The following is a 21718-nucleotide window of genomic DNA, read 5'->3' on the forward strand; positions in this document are numbered from 1 at the left end:
ATATTGTAAGAGAACAAGTTACTTTAATGAAATTTATCCACTTGTCAAAATACATTGCTACATAAGCAAGGTAGCTTACACATAAAATTACCAGTTATTAGAATTTTAGCAAATGCTTTTGTGGTAAGTCCAATTAAGTCATAATGATCTCCTCTGTATTCTTATATGAAAAAATTAAAGTTTGTGTAGTGTTCACTAAAGTATGCAAAATGTTTTTCACGAAGCCAGATAGGTCAATTACCATCTTATTAATGAAAACAATCCTTAATTAGGGGGGAAAAAACCGATTCTTAGAGCCATTTTAAGAATAATTACTAAAAAATTTCTTCTAACCACTTAAATACCTGAACAAATCTAATCTTTCTCTAATAATAAAAAAAAGCCTTTCTCCGACTAGTGATAAATTACCTACTAAGTTTATGAGCTTGAAATCAGATTCAGATATTTTATAATTTTCTAAGTAAAAGAGACCATTTTCTTCCTTTTCAAAATTAGTAACTAATTTCTCACTAACTTGTTTCACGCCAAATGATATTCCATGAGATTAGAAGCCAATATATATCATTTAGGGTGAAACAAGTTGGTCTCGTGGAATGCAATGTAACAGGCCTATAAAGATTCATTAGGGGCACCTGGGTGGCTCAGGTGGATACGTGTCCAGCTACAGCTCAGGTCATGATCTCACGGCTTGTGGGTTCAAGCCCTGTGTCAGGCTCTGTACTGACAGCTCAGACCCTGGAGCCTGCTTTGGATTCTGTGTCTCCCTCTCTGCACCTCCCCTGCTCAGACTCTGTCTCTCTCCCTCAAAAATAAGTATTAAGGGGCGCCTGGGTGGCGCAGTCGGTTGAGCGTCCGACTTCAGCCAGGTCACGATCTCGCGGTCCGTGAGTTCGAGCCCCGCATCGGGCTCTGGGCTGATGGCTCAGAGCCTGGAGCCTGTTTCCGATTCTGTGTCTCCCTCTCTCTCTGCCCCTCCCCCGTTCATGCTGTGTCCCTCTCTGTCCCAAAAATAAATAAACATTGAAGAAAAAAAAAAATAAGTATTAAAAAAAATAAGTAAACATTAAAAAAAATTCATTACAAAGCCCTATTATATTCACTTGCAAGGTACTCACAGGCAGAAATAGTATTTTAATAAGTAAAAGAATTATACTGTTTACCACTGAATCAAGGAGCATTTTAACAGCTTTTCTTTCTTGTATACTTTCTTTTGTGATATTGTATATATACTATCGCAAATATGGCAGTACAAATTAGGTATATTTGTTATAATTTTCATATACTCTCTTATAATTTTGTTAATGAAAGAAACAAAGTAAAAAAAAAAAATACAGTGATACATCAAAGATGAAAATGGTATTATTTCCATACGGTTTATTCCTCTAGAGGCTTATTTTTTAAATGACTTAATTTCATAAAATGACCATTTCTGAAAAAAAAAAAGTTTCAGAATTCATTAAAAAGAAACTCAAGCAAACAAAACATACCTGGTTCATTGGTCATAGCAGACCATGTCAAATACATCGTGTAGACTGTAATTACTGAAGACTGTAACAAACCAGATCTTGGTTGTGATTCCTACAAAGAAAAATTAAGCAAGACAAATAAATATTCTGACATCATTCAAAATTTAAGAAAACTCAGAAAAATGGAAGCTTCATAAAAACTAATGATATAAAGAGCATACTTGGATTTTGGGCAGTATAGACATTACAGAAGCACCAAGGCAGAGGAGCATGTTGACACTGATGAATGCTTTATTTTCTGAACAACTGGCTGGATGAGTATAGTAAACAAAGAATAGGACGATAGCAACTAAAGACAGCAGATAATTCAGAGCTGTAGCTGATAACAATGCTGTGAAGGAAATATAATTGGACAATTAGAATTGATCATGAATATTAGGAATTAGGCATAGGGCTCATTTTAAAAACAAACTTTTTACTCTAAAATGTATTTTAAGCAACTAACATTGTCAGCATTATGCAGGCTATAAAAGCAGGGAAGAATATTATTTCTGAACTTTATCACAGAAAATTTTATAGTCTTCACATATATAGCTCACTATAGTATTTTCAAGGACATTAAGTTAGTAACAGACTAAGTATTTTATTAATAGTAATATCTCCACTACAAACACATTCACGTACATTAGTCATTATTTTCAAAATATAGAAAAATAAAAGGAAAATTACTTAACCATAATTGTTTAGTTACAAATGACACTGAGAAACAAAACTTTCATTGCTAATGCTAAGCCCACAAAACAAGGCTTTCCCATATTAATATCTTTAAACATTTTTTATTATGTAAGATTAATAAGACAACCTAGTTTCTCCTTTGTAAATTAAAACATACACAGTGTGTTTTTGTGCTATTGTGTGTGCTCCATATACACAGGTGTTTATGCAGATGTGCCAGATGGGGATCCACCCAACAAATATTTATTGAATGCCTACAAAGTTCCAAGCGCTGGTGGAGCAGGGAACAAAACAGAAACTCTTGCATTAAATTTGAACTAAAGAATGGGGTGTTCTAGAACACTGAATTTTCCAAATAACTGAAGCTTATTTCTTTGAATACTAAACTCTTTGTTTTAACCACCGAGATCAAATACCACAAACTGTGTGAGAGAAATATTAGGCTAGCAGATACAATGATACAGCTTTCACTCCGAATTAAAATATTTAGCTGAAACTCAGATCACTTCACATAAAATTTTAGATTTATGGCTTCTCTTTAAAGAAATCAGAAAAAAATTAAGCAATACTGAGTTCACGTTTCCATAAGGCAACGATTGTATGAAACTGAGCAGCATCTATGCATCTTAGGGAGGGTCTTCATCATAGTCCCTACTATTTGCACAAGGATTGACTGACTATACACTTAACCTGGTTTTCTTCCCTCAGTTTTTGATCCGTGTTTTGCAGTATAACCATAGGACCCAAGATCATCATTATAAATAAATACACATTAATCACACTACTACAAGAATCCCCTTAGGTGGATCTTTCCACTTACATAAAATGAAATTTTCTAGAGTCGCTCTTTATATTCTTTCTGCATGCTGATGTTTATGCCTTATGCCACTGTTTATTTCTAGCAGCCCAAATCCCTTTGATATTTTATCTACCTGTAGTTCCTGTAGAACAGGAAACTAGGCTGTAAAAGGTACATACTGCCAGCAGTAGCCTTTGCAACATCTATTTTAGCCATTCAGGGTATCTTGGTTTATTTCCTGATTCTTAAGTATGTTCCTAGAGCTGATTCACTAAAAGTTCTCTCAGTAAGTTGCTGATACAGTGTGATTCAGTGCCACTCACAGACTCCTGAAGTAAGTATCTCTTCACAAAAATCTTCATAAAAATCTTGATTTCCCTGTAGTCTACATATGTGCTCTCATCTTCAAAGTTCAACTATCCTGAAGATGTGCTATAAAAGACAAAAGCTTACCTGCATACCAACATCTTGAGTTCCCTTCTTCCATTTTTTCAACCCATGATTCATTCCACGAATGGGCAAAATCAATAAGTAAGACTAGCTGTATGAGGATGAAGCAAAAAGCACCTGCCATGCCTACATAAAACCACACTGAAAGAAAAAAAAAAAAGTATACAAACGAGCAGCCGGTTCACTTTTTATCACTTCATTTTCACAATCACAATAAACAAAAGGATAAATAACATTTTACACAAATGCCTTGATTTTGTCAACTGGAAAAAAAAAATAGAAAGAAGTAGTGTTACAGTTCCAGGCAACAGTTATTAAAGTTTCTTTATAGAACATCAACATCACACAATTAAAAAAAAGAAAAAACAAAAACTGTTACCAGTTGTAAAAGTTCCTTCTGGAATGAAGAAAGCCCCAATAATAATTGCAATTGCTGCGGCAAATTTAAAGAACCAAAATCTAAAAGAAATAGAAATATAGTTTATTAAATAATCACTCAACAAAGAGTTTCATATATGAAATCTTTTTTAAGAGCATCTGAAAAAAAGTTTATGTGACTGTTTAGGACAGTTTTAAGATAGATTTGTAACTAATTCATTATGAGAAAATGAGAATATTCTATTTCACAGGTTTGCTTTTAATAATGAATGGATATAATGCTAAGTGAAATAAGTCAGAGAACCACAACTACCATATGATTTCACTCCTCTGGAATTTAAAGAACACAAACTAACAAAAAAAGACAAATAAAAAACCAGACTTTAAATACAGAGAACAAACTGGTGGTTGCTAGAGGGCAAATGGGTGAAATAGATAAAAGAGATTAAGAGTACCCTTATCTTGATGAGTGCTGAGAAATACCTAGAATTGTTAAATCATACTGTACACCTGAAACTAATGTTAACACCGTACATTAATTATACTTGAATAAAAAAATTAAAAGAATGGGATATGTGAAAGTATAAAGTCTACTGTACAAATGAATAGGTCTTATAAACACATGATAAATGCTCCATCTGGTTTTAAAAAACCCAGCTTTTAGAACATCAGCCTCTTGATGACATAGCAAGTCCTTATTTTTTGTTCTCCTGCTTTGAACAAATGAATAAGGCATCCATCCATGAACAAAAGTGCTACTATGGGAGTTGTGGGATCCAGAAACATGCCAAGACCAAGGAAGAGTCTTGTGCACCTGTGTATTTGATAATAGGCAGACACACTTTGGTATAGGGTACAAAATTAATAAACTTCTCCAATCCCTCCAAGCTTTTCCCAGTTGGGGAAAACTTAGAGTGCTGATATGGGCAAATACCTATGAATGAGAAACAATTTATAAAAGTCTAGCCCTACTGTGGGAAGATTCCAACATGGCCTGAGTGTGTGTGTGTGTGTGTGTGTGTGTGTGTGTGTGTGTGTGTGGGCGTGGGAGGGAGAGGAGTTTCAGTGCAAGAGAGAGGGGAAGAACTTTGCCAGCATTGCCCCTATACCATGGTAATACAGTATGGACACTGGCAGCAACCTCTCCCATGAGGGAAAATGAGAACTGAGTGACCAGCTACCCCAACTCTGTGTGACAATTCTGGAGAAACCACTTTTCTCCAGAAGCACCCAGATTACTGAGGCAAACTCCATGACTAAGGGGAGGGAGAAGATGGATAGAGAGGTGGATATTAAAAAGAATTACAGGAACACAGTTTCTGCCAATTACACTCAGGACTTAAGCAGGAAATCTGCTCACAAGCCTCTGGGAGATCCTCAGCCAAGAATCTCTGCTGGCTGGCTGGCTAAGTGGGACCCTAAACACCCAGGGTGCTAAACCCACACCTCCCACTCTGCAGCCAGCTCTTTGTGTGCACTCCTGAGTGCAACAGCAAGAGAGGATGCGATAATGAGAGTGCTCTGAGAAAAACACCATGATCTGTAGGCAAGGGAGAAACTACAAATGAGCTGTAGTGCCATCATCTGGAAAACAAAACAAAAAATTTCCGTTAGCCAGCAAGGTGAGTTGTAAGAACCAGGGAAGACATAAAAGCTTAAGATCTTCCACAAAAGTGAGCAAGAAGTGTGCAAGTGTATAAAAGAAATGTGCAGCAAGTGTATAAACACGAGGTCAAGGAGAACCCCAGATATATATAACAGGATCAAGAAGAGTATACCCCATTGAAAGCAACCAGTATAAACTTGAGATGTCTCCTACTTCAAATGCGAAAGCAACCAACACAAAACTACAGGAAACATGAAAAATCAAGAAAACATTCCATTACCAAAAGACAATAATCCAACAAGTAAGCTGAAAGGCATGGAATCTTGCAATCTAGTGGATAAAGAATCAAAATAGCTATTTTGAGGAAACTCAACAAGCTACAAGAAAACACAGAAAGATAAATTCAGGGGAAAGAAATACATGAACAAAACGAAATTTAGGAAAGCCAGAAGTCATAAAAAATAATCAAATTCTGGAGCCAAAGAAAGATGAAAGAAATGAAAACTGCAATAGCACTTGCAGTAGGGTGGATCAAGGACAGAATAAGTGACCTGGAGAACAAAAATTTTGAAATAACCCAATAGGAGTGAACAGAGGAGAAAATAATACAAAAGAGCAAAGCCCATGAGATCTATAGTATCCAAATATTAGAATAATCAGCGTTCCAGAGATGAGAAGGGAAAAAGTTTATTTGAAGAAATAATAATGGAGAACTTCTCAAACCTGGGAAATATTATACAACCGAGTTCACAACTCTAATAGATTATGCTATTATCTCAATGTAAAAGACCTTCTCTAAGACATGAACTGTCAAAGGTGGACGATAATCCTAAAAGCAGCCAGAGAAAAAATGATCATAATCCACAAAGGAACTCCCACTAAGCTATCAGTGGATTTCTCAGCAGAAATGCTACAGGCCAGGAAGGAGGGGAATGACACATTCTAAGTTTTCAGAGAAAAAAACTTCCAGCCAAGAATACTCGATCTACCAGTCATTCTTCAGATATGAAAAATAAATACTTTCTCAGATAAATAAAAGCTAAATTCATCACCACTAGACCTTCCTTGCAAAAAATGGTGAAAGTTCAAGCTTAAATGAAAAGATGCTAATTAGTGACATGAAAACATATGGAAGTATACAATAAACTGGTGAACTAATGCACAGTAAGATTCAGAAAACTCTAATTCTATAATAGGATGGTATGTTAACTATAACTGTTAAAAAAAGTTATTAAAAAAACTATAGCCACTCTATTAATATACAATCTAAAAAGTAAACTGACATCAAAAATATAAAAGGGAGGAGTAAATGGGTAGAGCTTTTGTATACAATTGAAGTTATGTTGCTATCAGCTTAAGATGGGCTTTTATCTCTAAGATGTTTATGTAAATCTCATAGTAAACACAAAGCAAAAACCTAGAGTAGACACACAAAAGATAAAAAGGGAAACAAAGCATACCACCAGGAATACCAATTTACAAAAGTAGGCAGAAATGGAGGGAAAAGAATGGAAATACAGTACAACCAGAGAGTATTGTATAAGGTAGCATTACATATCAATAATTATCCTAAACATGTATGTACTAAATTCACCAATCAAAAGGCATGCTTTGGCTAGATGGATTAAAAAACCAAGACCCAACTATATGCTGGATACAAGATTCACATCAGATTCAAGGACACTCATGGGCCCAAAATAAAGGGGTAGTAAAGGATAGTCCACGCAACTGGGAAGCAAAAGAAAGTGGGAGTGGTAGCATACCTACATCAGACAAAATAAACTTTAAGCCAAAGAAGGTAACAAGAGACAAAGGTGGCCATTATATAATGATAGAGGGACCAATTCAATTCTCTAAGAAGATGTAACAACCATATATACACTACACTACACACACACACACACACCCAACATCAGAATAAATATATTAAGCAAATACAGATTTTAAGACAGAAATGGACAATAAAATAATAGTAGGAGACTTTAATATCCCACACTTTCAGCAGTGGATAAATCCTCTAGACAGCAAATCCACAAGGAAATGCTGGATTTGAACAATACATTAGGCCAAATGGACCTAACACATTCATAGAACATTCCATCCAACAGCAAAAGAACACACATTCTCAAGTGCACAGGGAACATTCTCCAGAGTGAACTGATCATAGGATAGGGTTCAAAAGTCTTTTCAAACTTAAGAAGACTGAAATCATTCCAAGTATCTTTTCCATCTGTAAGAGCATGAAACTAGAAATCAACAAGAGGAAGCCTGGAAAATTTACAAGCATGTGGAAACGAAACAACACACCCCTGTGAAACCAAGGGATTAAAGAAATCAAAAAATACCTCAAAACAAATGAAAACAGAAACACATAATAAAATGTATGAGACACTGCAAAAGCAGTTCTGAGGGGAAGTACATAGTGATAAATGTACATATTAAGAAAACAGATCTTTAACAACCATAACTGTACACCTCAAGGACTAATAAAAAAGAACTAAGGCCAAAGTTAGCAGAAGGAAGGAAATAAAGATCAAAGTGGAAACACTGATACAGAACAGGAAAAACAAACAAACAAAAAAACCCCTGACAAACCTTTAGCTAGACTGAGAAAAAAGAGAGAATACTCAAAATCAGAAACAAAAGAGGCATTACAACTGATACTACATAAATACATATGTTTGTAAGAGACTGCTATAAAGAATTACATGCCAACAGACTGGATAACCAGAAGAAATGGATAAATTCTTAAAAACACAACCTATAAAGACTGAATCAAAAAGAAACAAAATCTGAACAGACCAATAGCAAGTAAAGGGACTGAATCAGTAATCAAAAACCTCCCAACCCAGAACAGCCCAGTATCTGAGGATTTCACTGGTCAATTCTAACAAACTTTTAAAATTTTTTTTTTTTTCCAACGTTTATTTATTTTTGGGACAGAGAGAGACAGAGCACGAACGGGGGAGGGGCAGAGAGAGAGGGAGACACAGAATCGGAAACAGGCTCCAGGCTCTGAGCCATCAGCCCAGAGCCTGACGCGGGGCTCGAACTCACGGACCGCGAGATCGTGACCTGGCTGAAGTCGGTCGCTTAACCGAATGCGCCACCCAGGCGCCCCTCTAACAAACTTTTAAAGAGGAATTAATGCCAATCCTTCTCAAACTCTTCCAAATTACTGAAGAGGAATGGATACTTCCAAATTCATTTTACCAGGCCAGCATTACCCTGATGCCAAAGCTAGGAAAGGACACTACAAGAAAACTATGGGCTAACTTCCCTGATGAATACAGATGCAAAAATTCTCAACAAAATGTTAGCAAACCAAATCCGACCATACATTAGAAGGTCTGTAGCACCATGAGCAAATGGAATTTATCCCTGGGATGCAAGGATGGTTCAACATATGCAAACTAACAAATGTGATAACTGAATGAAAAATAAAAATCATATGACAATCTCAGTAGATGCAGAAAAGCATTTCACAAAATATGAAAAACATCCTTTCAAGCTGAAAACCCTCAACAAATTGGGCTACAAAGAAACATACCTCAACAAATAAAGGTCATAAACAACAAATCCACAGATAACATCATACTCAACCAAGAAAAACTTTCCTCTACATTTAGCAACAAGACAAGGGTGCTAACTCTCACCACTCTTATTCAACATAGTACTAGAAATTCTACCTAGAGCAATTAGGTAAAACAAAGAAATAAAAAGCAGCCAAACTGGGAAGGAAAAAATAAAATTGTCTTTATTTGCAGATGGTATGATCTTATATATAGAAAATCCTAAACACTCAACCAAAAACCCTATTGGAATGAATCAACAAATTCAGTAAAGTTGCAGAATACAAAATCAACACACAGAAATCAGTTACATTTTGATACATTAACAACAAAATACCTGAAAAGTAAAGAAAACTATCCTATTCATAATGGCATCAAAAATAATAAAATGCTTAGGAATAAATCTAGCCAAAGAAGTATAAGATCTATGCAACGAAAACTACAAGACTTTGATGAAAGAAACTGAAGACACAATAAAAGAGAAAGATATTCATGTTTATGGATCTGAAGAACATTGTTAAAATGTTTGCACTACTCAAGGCCATCTATGGATTCAATACAATCCTTATGAAAGTTCCAATGGCATTTTTCTCAGAATTAGGAAAAAAAAAATCCTAAATTTTGTACAAAATCACAAAAAGACCCCAAAATGGCCAGAATAATCATGTGAAACAAAGTTAGAAATATCACAGGTACAGATTTTAAACTGTACCACAAAGCTACAGTATTCAAAATAGTATGTTACTGGCATAAAAAGACACATAGGCCAATGGAATATAACAGAGAGTCTAGAAATAAATCCTTGCACGTGTGATCAACTACTATTTGATGAAGACGTCAAAATCAATGAAGAAAGGACAGTCTCTTTTATGGGAAAACTGTATAACCACATGCAGAAAAATGAACCTGGACCTCTATCTTACACAACTCACAAAAATTAAACTAGAAATGGATTAAAGAATGAAATACTGGAGTGCCTGGGTGGCTCAGTCAGTTAAGTGTCCGACTTCGGCTCAGGTCATGATCTCGTGATCCGTGAGTTTGAGCTCTGCACGGGGCTCTGTGCTGACAGCTCAGAGCCTGGAGCCTCCTTCAGATTCTTTCTCCCTCTCTGTACCTGCCCTGCTCACACTCTGTCTCTCTCTCAAAAATAAACATTATAAAAAAAAAAGAATGAAATATTAAGACCTGACATTGTAGAACATACTAGCAAGATTCTGATACTAGGAAGATTAAAATAGGGAAGAAACCCCTTAACACTGGTCTTGGCAATGAGTTTTTAGATGATAAGATACAAGAAGCATAAGCAACAAAAGTAAAATCAAAGTGAGACTAGAAACTAAAAATCTTCCTCTGCACAGCAAAAAAACAATCAACAAAAAGGCAACCTACAAAACAGAATGTATGTGCAAACCATATACTGGATAAGGAGTTAGTATCCAACATATATAAAAAAAACTCACACAACTCAATAACGAGAAACACCCCAATTAAAAAATGGGCAGAGGAACTCAGATTTTCCAAAGACGACAAATGGCTAACAGGTGTATGAGAAGGTACTCAGTATCACTAACCATCTGGGAAATGTAATCAAAACCATTATGAGATAGCACCTCACACCTGTTAGGATGAAAGGGGTATCATCATCAAGACAAGAAATAAGTGTCGAGAATGATGTGGTGAAAGGGAACCTTGAGCACTGCTGGTGGGAATGTAAACTAGTTCAGCCACTATGAACAGGAGTATAGTTTCCTCAAAAAATTAAAACTAGAAACTACCATAAGATCCAGCAATTCCCTTCTAGTTATACATCCAAAGGACATAAAAACAGGATACCAAAAAGATACCCGCACTCCCATGTTTACTACTGCAGCTTTATTCACAATAGGCAAGATATGAAAACAACTTAAGTGCTTGTCAATGAATGAAGAAACAGTGGTATAGATGTACAATGGAATATTATATAGCCCTGAGAAAAAAGCAAATCCCATCATCTGCAACAACATATATGAAGCTTGAAAGCATTATGCTAAGTGAGATAAGCCAGACAAGGTAAGACAAATACTGTATGGTATCACTTACTCGTATGTGGAATCTGAAAAAAAACGAACTTGTAAAAAACAGAACAGAATGGTGGTTACCAGGGTATGGGGTGTATGTGTGTGGGTGGGCACTGGGAGGGGCCATGAAGGGGAACAAACCTGCAAACACTAAATAAGTCCTGGAGATGGAATGCACAGCATAGTGACTATAAGTAGCAATACTGCATTACAGACTTCAATGTTGCTAACTGTTCTCATCAAAAGAAATAATAACTGTGACATGACTGAAGTCCTGGCTAACCCTACAAAGGTAATCATAATGCAATATACAAATGTATGAAATCAACACTTTGTATAGGCTAAACCTATACAATGTTATATGTCAACTTTATCTCAAAAAGAAACACGTGTAACAAAGATGATTCTAAGAGTGCTATGTGCATGCTACTTTGACAAGAGTATTATCTCAGGGAATGGTTGTCACAGCCATTCTGAGATACATTTTGAGAAGTGTTTAAAAACACATTAAATAAATATAGTGGTAGGAGTGCAAATAAATACCAATAACTACAAGGACAAAATAAAATAATTCAACCTGTCACAGCACATTTTTTCATTAATATTTATATTACACTTGCTCATCCTTCCTGTTTTTGGTAGCATATGTTAATAAAGAACAACAGATACTCAAAAAAAGTTTTTTTTTTTAACTTATGGAGAGAAAAGGACAGATAAAATTAAAAACATTCAAATTAAGTACCAGAAGCGATGCTCTACATTAAGGGAGATTAATAAAAGGGATCCTGAAGTTCCTTTCTGGATGGTCTAGTATAACCAACCCTTTAAACAATCAATCACCCTATTTAGGATTAAAGTTTTTCATTTTGGTTGCACTGTAGGTCTAGGAAACTAAGTTCAGTTTCACGTAATAAGACTGGTCTACCAAAAGGTTAAAGCAGAAGTAGGAGTAAGTTCCTCCTTATTAATAACAGATATAGATCCTCTTTTTATAATGAAACTATAAAGCAACCTGCATCAAAGATTATACCAATAAACAACCCAAGGCTACTATCTAATATTAGTATTTCTAAAGTCTGACATTCTCTAGTAGAGACCAGAAGATATTCTTACCCGGTCATTCATGAATAACAAAATAATTCTGCAAGTTGTGTAATTTATTTTACAGTTTCTTTAGACAGATTCAAAAGTACTGAGACTGCACAGATTTTCATATTATTATTGAAAAACGTACCCATTATGCACTGCAGCTCTAGGATCACTGCTGCTCTTCACTTTGATCATTAGCAGAGAGAGGAGAAGATAGAACATAGCCAAACCAAAGCACAGACGGTACACAGCTTTATAGCCAACCAGAATATTACAAGGAACAATGCCTTTCTCATTTTCACAAAATCCAGGAATCTAGAAAAACAAGAGTTTATGATCTATAATTTTAAGTAAAAATGAAAACTCTATGTAATCAAATAGTTTAAGGTTTAAAAAACTGAAGTTTGCTTGACAGTTTATGCTGAATATGTAATCAAGGTTAAATCTGGAAAATTTTCATCAGTAGACATTCAACCGTTTTTACTTTATATAAGCCCAAGATAAACTATGAATGCCAATCCTACATTGGATGCTTATTCTGACTTGCAGACTTATTTTAAATTTTCTAAAACTTGCATTCCCCCAGGGGCGCCTGGGTGGCTCAGTCGGTTAAGCGTCTGACTTCAGCTCAGGTCATGATCTTGCCGTCTATGGGGTCGAGCCCTGTGTCAGGCTCTGTGCTGACAGCTTGGAGCCTGGAGCCTGCTTCGGATTCTGTGTCTCCTTCTCTCTCCTCCTCTTCCCTATTCACTCGTTCTCTCTCTCAAAAATAAATAAATGTTAAAAACAAACAAAAAAATCTTGCATTCTCCTGTGATATATTGAATTACACCAGTAAGAGAAGAATACAATCAATAAAAGCTGAAGGCAATTACAGAGTAACTAAGTTAGTTCCTAAATACTGAAGAGAACATTGATAGCTTCTCAAAGCCAATGAGACCTAAATACATTTTGAGTTTTGGTCTCTTATTCTACAAGTATTATTTCTGATAACAAATGGATTTGCATTAACAGTATAATAGCTGGCACTGATTTTACTTTGTAACTTAGAATTGTGAAAGACTAATGGCCATTTCAAAGTCACACTGGAATCAGAATACAAAAAAAATCTTAAGTGAAATAAATGGGAGTTCTCAGAACTATATGCACTATTCATATGTATGAGAATGAATTATTCCCTCTAGAAAATGTTAAAGCAAACCAATATGCCAAAATATAACTGTTAATTTGTGCCTTTAAAGCCAAGAATTTAAAAATATTTAAGCTAATGGAAGCACTACTTCCTTTTGCTAGTCTCTACACAATCTGTAAGCCCTTTCTTGGTGCCACTTAAATCTCACCTTGCTAATCCAGTTTGAGCCTTATGGCAATATATACTTACCAAGAGTCACTTGCAGCATGTACTCAACTAGGCTAATTATCCTATTCCCTTATACAGGACACCACCTGGCAAATTCCCATAATTAAATGAATTCAACCACCTATATTAGGTTAAGAAGGTTCAGTAACAACCCCCAAATATCACTGGCTTAAAACAGCAAAGTTATAGTTCTTGCTCATGTACACAAATGTACATGTACATAAATGGTCATGGTAGTCACTTCAGGAGCCCAGGATGTTGAAGAAGCCACCATTTCAAATGAGGTACATGTTGACAAGAAAAAAAAAAAAAAAGGAAATCAGTAAGTAGAGGCCAAGGTGTATTTCTTCTACTCACCACTCACTGATCAGTACTAGAGACATGGCCCTACATATCACAAAGCACTCCAGAAAATGCAAATCTTTGATGACCTTCATAAAGCAGAGAAGGAAAAATATCTGGTATTAAGTATTAACATCCACCAACTAAACTATTTATAACCACAGTCAACTGGATCTATGACAAAATCATACAGATATGTCTTTTGCTTATACCCAGGACTTGAGTAACATTAGCTGGTCATCCACATCTACCATGTACAATGCTAGTTACTTTCATAATCGTAATAATTTCATTTCCCAAACTTTCACCATCTTTCCTTACCCAAATGCCAACCTCAAGTAGACACTATGCTTTAAAATGGAGGTCATCTGCCATACTCTCTCTCAACCTCAAATTCTGCATGGTCACTCATCTTGTCTTGGTGGAAAGCTAACCTCTAAACCTTCTTTGGATCACCTTATCTCTCTCTCATACAGATTAGATCTCTTATCGCTGACTCATCTCAAAATACACATGAATAATTCTCATCCTAAAAATCCTTTCCTTAACTCAGCTGACCTCTGAGACTGCCACCTTTATTAGAAAACTCCTCGAATCAGCAGTTTATAGCTATTAGACACATTTCCTCATGGCTTTACAATTCTCCTCTCACTACTCCGATCCCAGCACTCTGAAGCAATTGCTTTTTCAAGACACTAATCATGGACTGGGTGTCAAATACTTTCCTCCTCAGGCCTATACAACAGGGCGTACACTTGGTTCACCTTTTTTCATTGTTCCTTCTGAGGTTCCCTTTTCGCTAACCAACCCTTTCACTAAGAGCTTTTGTCAAAGTTAGTGTGCTCCCTTTGAATGGTCTTCAGCATATGCTACCATGGTTTTAACTTTCATCTCTATTCCCAAAACACCTCTAGCTATTTCTTTTTTGTTACACACAATGTTTTCTACTTCCCACGGGATACACACACACTCTCACTCACGTATGTAGTACAGTAACAAGTCAGTGTTTTACAAATTAAATAATTGTATTTTCCTCATCTCCTTTCACAACCTGAGTTCCTGAAAAAAAATTTTTTAAGTACACTTTTTATTTTTTTTCCTAGGTTAACAATAACAGTTTCCTCCTAGTTGTCCAGAATCAGAACCTGAATATTATGTATGATTCTACCCCTGCCAGTATTTAAATCCCAATTCAGTTAATTCTGTATTCAGAAAAACTATCACTGGCTCTCTATATAGTTCTTGATTATACCATTAAAAAAGCTTCCACATTTAACTGCCTAACTTCTAATTATCAATCTGCCTAAAGCATACATATTCTGCGCGACAAGCTCTTTATCCCCATTCTGCTTCTATTTTTCAGTCTCTGCATAGAGAAGTTCTACTCATTCTTAGAATGTCCCTTTTTCCATGACACCCACTGAGTTCTGACATTTAACTGGTTATAATTACTTATTTCTCCTTATTACCACAGCACATTTTCTATACCACCATCACAGACCTTAATCTGTCTTGTATTGTCTGTCTTTCCTAAAAGACTATGAAGATTGCTAAAATTGGGAATTACACATTATCTTACTTTGTACATTATTCTGTTTTGAACATGAAAATCAGTTTACACATACACATACTATAGGTTCAGTTAATCACTTAAACAAACAAAAAAACTAACCTTGTTCAGTTGTTCTTCCATTCCTGGTATCAACATTACACAAGCCACACACACTCCAACAAGCAAGAAAAGTGCATAGATCAATCTAGTTACAGTAGAGTTGTTTCCACTAGGACAGCACCGACACAGCAAACAAGGGGCACTGCCACATAAACACGGTATCTGGGAAAAAGAATATTAAAAATCAGTACAGTTTAAAATGATATGGTGAAAATTTATGTTCCATCCACTCAAAAGAGAAAAAGATTGAAGTTAAAGTGATTACCAAAGAACAAAAGGATTTGGGTCACATATAATTATCCATGAAATATAAAACTCAGTCATTTCTGTGTAAAGTTAGACCCAAGTCAAAACATAAAAGTGCTTGACCTCGGGAGCCTAGATGGCTCAGTTGGTTAAGTGTCCAACTCTTGATTTTGGCTCAGATCATGATCTCAGTTAGTGAGTTAGAGCACCGCACTGGGCTCCATGCGGTCGGTGCAGGGCCTGCTTGGGTTCTCAACTCTCTCCCTCCTTCCTGCCCCTCCCCTGTTTACAGGCTCTCTCTCTCTCAAAATAAATAAATAAATAAATAAACACAAACTTAAAAAAATTTTTTAAGTGTTTGACCTCCAAATCAATCAAAATAAATGAGTTAAAAAAACAAGGGGAAAAAATCAGCAGAAAAGAATTTAACAAAAACAAAATATTCATGATTACATGCCCATCTCTGGCTCCCATCTTTTAGCCCACAGATATATTGGTGAATTCACAAAATCCTGAGACCTCTCAAATACCCCAGAAGAGAAAAAGAAGTGAACTGGCATCCTTATCTTTTCCCTCTTCTGGAAAGGAAGTGGTGATAGTGAAAACAATGAAAACTCAGGCTAACTTTCTCCAGTGGAACTCCACCTAAACTAGTTGTATACCCCAGAGGAACATTGGTAAGGGTATTTACCAGTATTTTAGAAGAGGAAAGTGTAAGTATGCTCATAAGAACTCACTCACCATAACCTAGGCTAGCTCCACCATACTGTCAGACTTCAGGAAGTTGGACAGACTATGATATTCCAGACTGACAGCCACAGCTCTAGGGGAAAAGTCTCAGAAACCATGGGAAGGGAGTATGGTAGAAATCAAGACACACTAGAGCAACCAATATAAGGTAGGAACAAAGCCATTTATAGTAAGCTTAAGTAAGACAAGTAAAAATCATCGTTAACTATGCAAACATACTCTAACAAAAAATAAAAATAAATAAATAAGCACATCCCTCAGGGGGAAGGGAAAAAAGGGGTGGTGGTGAGAAGACATTTTAAGAATTCAGTCTGAAACAAAACTCAGTAAGAAAAAGAAATTCTGTACAAGTGCTTCACCTGAACAATAAAAGAATAAAAAGCAAATGAAAAGAACTCAAAAATGAAACGGGAAAGGAACAAAATAAGATAAAAAGGAGCTTGCAGAGTTAAGCAAAGAAATAAGAGAAAATAAAACTTAAAGAATAATTAACTGTCAAGGAACAAAACAGACACACCTGAAAATTAAATTACTAACAGAAAAAAGCTTGAGTTAACTACTATAAACTTAGATAAAAATGGAGTCAACAGTGACTAGACTTTACCCTACTGCCTTAATGGAAAAAATTAAAACAATGGTTTTCAGACAATGAACAATAGGCAATGCAGGACAGTAATTCCTGACAGGAAACAATGTGAGCTCCATGATTAACCTATCTTTCTGCCTGGGAGAGCTTCTAGTGAAGGGAGGGGAATCCAAGCAGAGGCTAGCGGTCCACCTGAACTGAGGAGACTGAGTTGGGAGCAGGAACAGAGTTGAAGTTGAGTTTATAGAGCAGAATCATGAAGAGAAGAAAGCTACAGAGTGAGCTCTTGAAATCTGTAGAGGCTTCAACTTGAATCTGTAGTAGAGTACTGATCAGTGCATTCATTTGAATAAATTACTAAAGGAGAAGAGTTGGTATTCCCACTAGCCACAGTGGAAAACCTTGTAATGCAGAAGACACTAAGTTATACAGGCTTTTACTTAGAAGGGAGAAAACAAAACAAAACAAAACAAAACAAAACAAAACAAAACAAAAAAATCAGCCATAAGACTAAAAGCTGCTCCAGTCTCACTTAACAAAGTGTAAAGAAAACATTAAGAAAAATTTTCAAGTAACTCAACTATGTCCAAGAACAAAACCCAAAAATATTTTCGTTTTAGAATACAAGTATGTCCACCTCCATCAAGGTAAAATTTACAATGTCTGACATCTAATAAAAAGTTGATAGCTATGCAAGAAAGCAAGAAAATACAGTCTTTAATGAGAAAAAACAACCAAAATCAACCTGGAAATAACAAAGATGGCTGAATTATAAATAACAGCATAAAGATATTTTAATTATATTTCATATGCTCAAGAGTGAAAAAAACATCAGCATGTTGAGACATGAAAGATAATTTAAAAGATCTATACCAAACTTGTAGAAATGAAAAATAAAGTAACCAAACCAAAAAATACTAAGACACTGCAAAAAAGATGAACAAATCTGAAGACACAGAATAAATGAGACAAAAACACTAGGATAAAAATGAACAGAGCATTGTAAGATAGCTTCGGGCAGTCTAATGTAAGTGAAATTAGAGTTTTTGAAGAAGAAGTGAAACTTCTGAAATAATTGTCAAAATGCTCCCAAATTGAATCAAGATTATAAATGCACAGATCCAAGAAGCTTAATGAAATTCTAGAAAAATAGGGGTGCTTTGGGTGGTTCTTTATTCGGCTCATGTCATGACTTCATGATCTGTGGGATCAAGCCCCACATGGGGCTGTGTGTGGACAGCGTGGAGCCTGCTTGGAATTTTCTCCCTCTCTTTCTGCCCCTCCCCACTCACATGTGCTCTCTCTCAAATAAAAAAAAATTATAGGAAAATAAACACGATGGAAACCACACTAACTCATATCATAATCAAACTGTTCAAACCATAAACAAAAAAATCTTTAAAAAGCAGGCAGAAAAGTTAAGCCATATTATATAGAAACAAAGATCCCAATTCTAGTAAAAAGAATTGTGCAAAAGTACTTTAAAAAACCCTGAGTGATAAAATTTTATACTCCCTAAAAGTCTCTTTCAAAAATTAATGTAAAATAAAACCACTTTCAGACAAAGACAAAAGAATCCAAAATTAGCAGACCTAAACTACTAGAAATGTTGAAGGAACTCCTTCAAGCAGAAGGAAAATTATACTAGACAGCTTATCTATATAGATACCAAAAAAAAAAAAAAAAAAAAAACCTATACAACAAAAGGAATGAAGAACAATGAAAATGGCAAATGTATCTTTCTTATATAAAAAAAAATACTTTAAAGCATAATTATCCTTTTAAAACAGAAATATTAGCAATGTATTGTGGGGTATATAACAAAGGTGGAAGTCAAATGTATGAGGATTACAAGCAGTATGCAAGAGGAGACATTGAACTATACCACTATAAGGTTCTTAAATTGGAAATAAAGGAAGATTGTAGTAAGTTGAAAATAAACACTATAAACCCTAAAGTAACCTCTAAAAAACCAAGACAAAGAAGTAGGGCTAGTAAGCCAATGGAAAAAAAAAACAGAATACTAAAAGTGATGGCTAGTAAGTACAAAATATGGCAAAAAAAAACTACAGAAAAGGGATAATAGACAAGACAAACAAAATAGAAAGATGGTTTATTTAAGCCCAAACATAATCCACAATCACACTAAATGTAAGTGGCAAAAACACTCCTACTTAAAAAGGCAAAGACTATCACACTGGATAAATACTTTGATCCAACTCTAGCTCTTCTACAAGAAACCTACTTAAATATAAAAATGCAAACAGGTTATTTATGAAAGAAAAATAAATAAATACCATGCCATAGTAGTACCAGACACAACAGATTTCAGAGCAAAGAATCTTACCAGGGTTAATGAGGGACACTTCATAATGGTAATGGGATGTTCACAGAGTAAACCTACAATCCTATTGTTCTACACTTAGTAAGAGAACTTCAAAATACATGAACGGAAAAATAATAAAACTGAAAAGAATAACAAATTCACATTTATGTTCTCTCATTTAGCAGAACAAAAATCAATAAGGATATAAAAACTTGTACAAGATTATCAATTAACTGTGCCTAAATGACATTTAGGGAATACTCAATCTAACCAGGGCACAGCACAAATTGTTTTCCAGAGTACACAGAACACAACCAAAACAGACCGTATTCTTGGCCATAAAACAAATCTCAAATTGCAATAAACATAGAATGTTTCAAATCATACAACAGACATGTATTCTAGGCCCACAGTGTAACTAAGTTAGAAGTCAGTAACAAAAAATATCTGGAAACTAAATGACACGTTTTTAAAAAATTTCTTCTAAATGTTTATTTATTTCTGAGATGAGAGGAGGGGAAAAGCGAGAGGGAGACATACAATCCAAAGCAGGCTCCAGGCTCTGACCTCCAAGCTGTCAGCAGAGAACCCGACTCGGGGCTTGAACCCATGAACCATGAGATCATGACCTGAGCCGAAATCAGACACTTAACCGACTGAGCCTCCCAGGTGGCCCCTAAATAACACACTTCTAAATAATTCACAGACAAAAGATATCAAAAGGAAATTAAATAAAATGAAGATAACACAATACATTCATGGAATGCTCTAAAGCAACGTTCAGAGGAAATTTACAGTACTAAATGACATTAGACAAAAATAAAGATTTCAAATCAGTGATCTGAGCTTCTACCTAAAACAATCAAATAAACAAACCCAAAATAAAAAAAGAAACTAATAAAGACAGAAATCAGGGAAGTAAAAAGCAGAACAAGAAAATCAGTGAAATCTAAAATCTAAAATCAATTTTATAAGACTGTTATGACTGAGAAACGGACTGATGGAGATACAAAAGAGCAAAAGTAATCACACAAAAATCATGAACACTGGAAATGTGTGAAGATACAAATACAGATCCTAGGAGCATTAAAAAATTATAAGGGAAAAGTATGAGCAATTTTATTCAGTATCTTAGATAAAGTGGACAAACTGAAAAACCCACATTGTCAGAAATCATTCAATAAGATTTATATATACATACATATATATATATATATATATATATATATATGCATGTATGCATATACACACACACACAATCAATGGTCCTGTAACTATTTTAAAAAGTTAAATTTTTAAGTTAAAAACTTTCCCATGCATAGATGGTTTCACCAGTGAGTTCTATTAAGCATTTAAGGAATAAATCATGAATTCTACACAAACTATTCTAGAAAACTGGAAGCAAAACACTTCACAACTCTTTTCTAGTGGGCCAGAATTACTGACACTAAATCCAAAGACATTATAAAGAAGAGAGCAACATCCTTCATGACTACAAATTCTTAACATCTTGTCAATTCAAAATCAAAAATATAAAAAGCAAATGAAGACTTCTAGTATCTTTTTTCCCCATTTAAGAAGCTTGGAAGCACCACTTTCTCCTCACCAGTAAAAAGATAAACAGAGTAAAATATCAAGAACTCTTCCAGGATCCATAAGACAGGTGAGAAAATCACTGCCCCCAAGATTGGAAACAGATAGGCAAATACAGGGTGCCACAACTTACCAAAGTAGAAAACCACAAATGGAAACCAACTTAGGAACCAAGGCCCAAGTAGGGCAACCTAAACTGTAACTTAAGAATTGTTGAAACTTACTGTGGAAATTCCCTCATGCTTCCTGCAGAAGGAAAAAGGAACCATTTTAAAATATACCCAGAAGACATGTTCTTAACAATGCCTGCCCTAAGGAGAAACTGGTTAACCAGAGCCTAACCTGTTGGGGGGGGGGGGGGTGTATTATCAGAGCCAAAATAACATGGAAGGGAAACACTCAACGCCAGCCCTCGTTTGCTATCTTCTCCCACCTAGGAGGAAGAAAAAGCCTAGGAAACACTTGAGAAGTTCACAGTCCAGACACAGGCTCACTAAAGGGCTATGACCTAATCATAGGGCTGTGTAACACTCGTCTTTCCCCAAGACCTCACCACAACATGACCAAAGCCTATTTACAGCAGTCCCTTTTACCCAGTACAGCATGTCCCACTATAAAGAAAAAGTTACAAAGCACAGCAAAAGGTAAAAAACAAACAAACAAACAAACAAACAAACATAATTTAAGG

The 21718-nt window shown here is 35.4% G+C and overlaps 1 protein-coding gene across 1 annotated transcript in view; it reads right to left on the reverse strand.

Moving 5' to 3' along the window:
• The window catches only part of SERINC1 (serine incorporator 1), a 36152-nt gene that overhangs the window by 4031 nt on the left and 10403 nt on the right, over positions 1–21718 (reverse strand). The window contains exons 2-7 of the mRNA XM_045499441.1: positions 15530–15691; positions 12301–12470; positions 3830–3909; positions 3454–3591; positions 1688–1857; positions 1488–1578 (exon numbers count right to left, since the gene is read on the reverse strand). Of these exons, the coding sequence (XP_045355397.1) occupies positions 1488–1578; positions 1688–1857; positions 3454–3591; positions 3830–3909; positions 12301–12470; positions 15530–15691 (811 nt within the window). The remainder of the gene's footprint in view (positions 1–1487; positions 1579–1687; positions 1858–3453; positions 3592–3829; positions 3910–12300; positions 12471–15529; positions 15692–21718) is intronic.

Source organism: Leopardus geoffroyi, chromosome B2 (genome assembly GCF_018350155.1).
Source record: "Leopardus geoffroyi isolate Oge1 chromosome B2, O.geoffroyi_Oge1_pat1.0, whole genome shotgun sequence".
NCBI lineage: Eukaryota > Metazoa > Chordata > Mammalia > Carnivora > Felidae > Leopardus > Leopardus geoffroyi.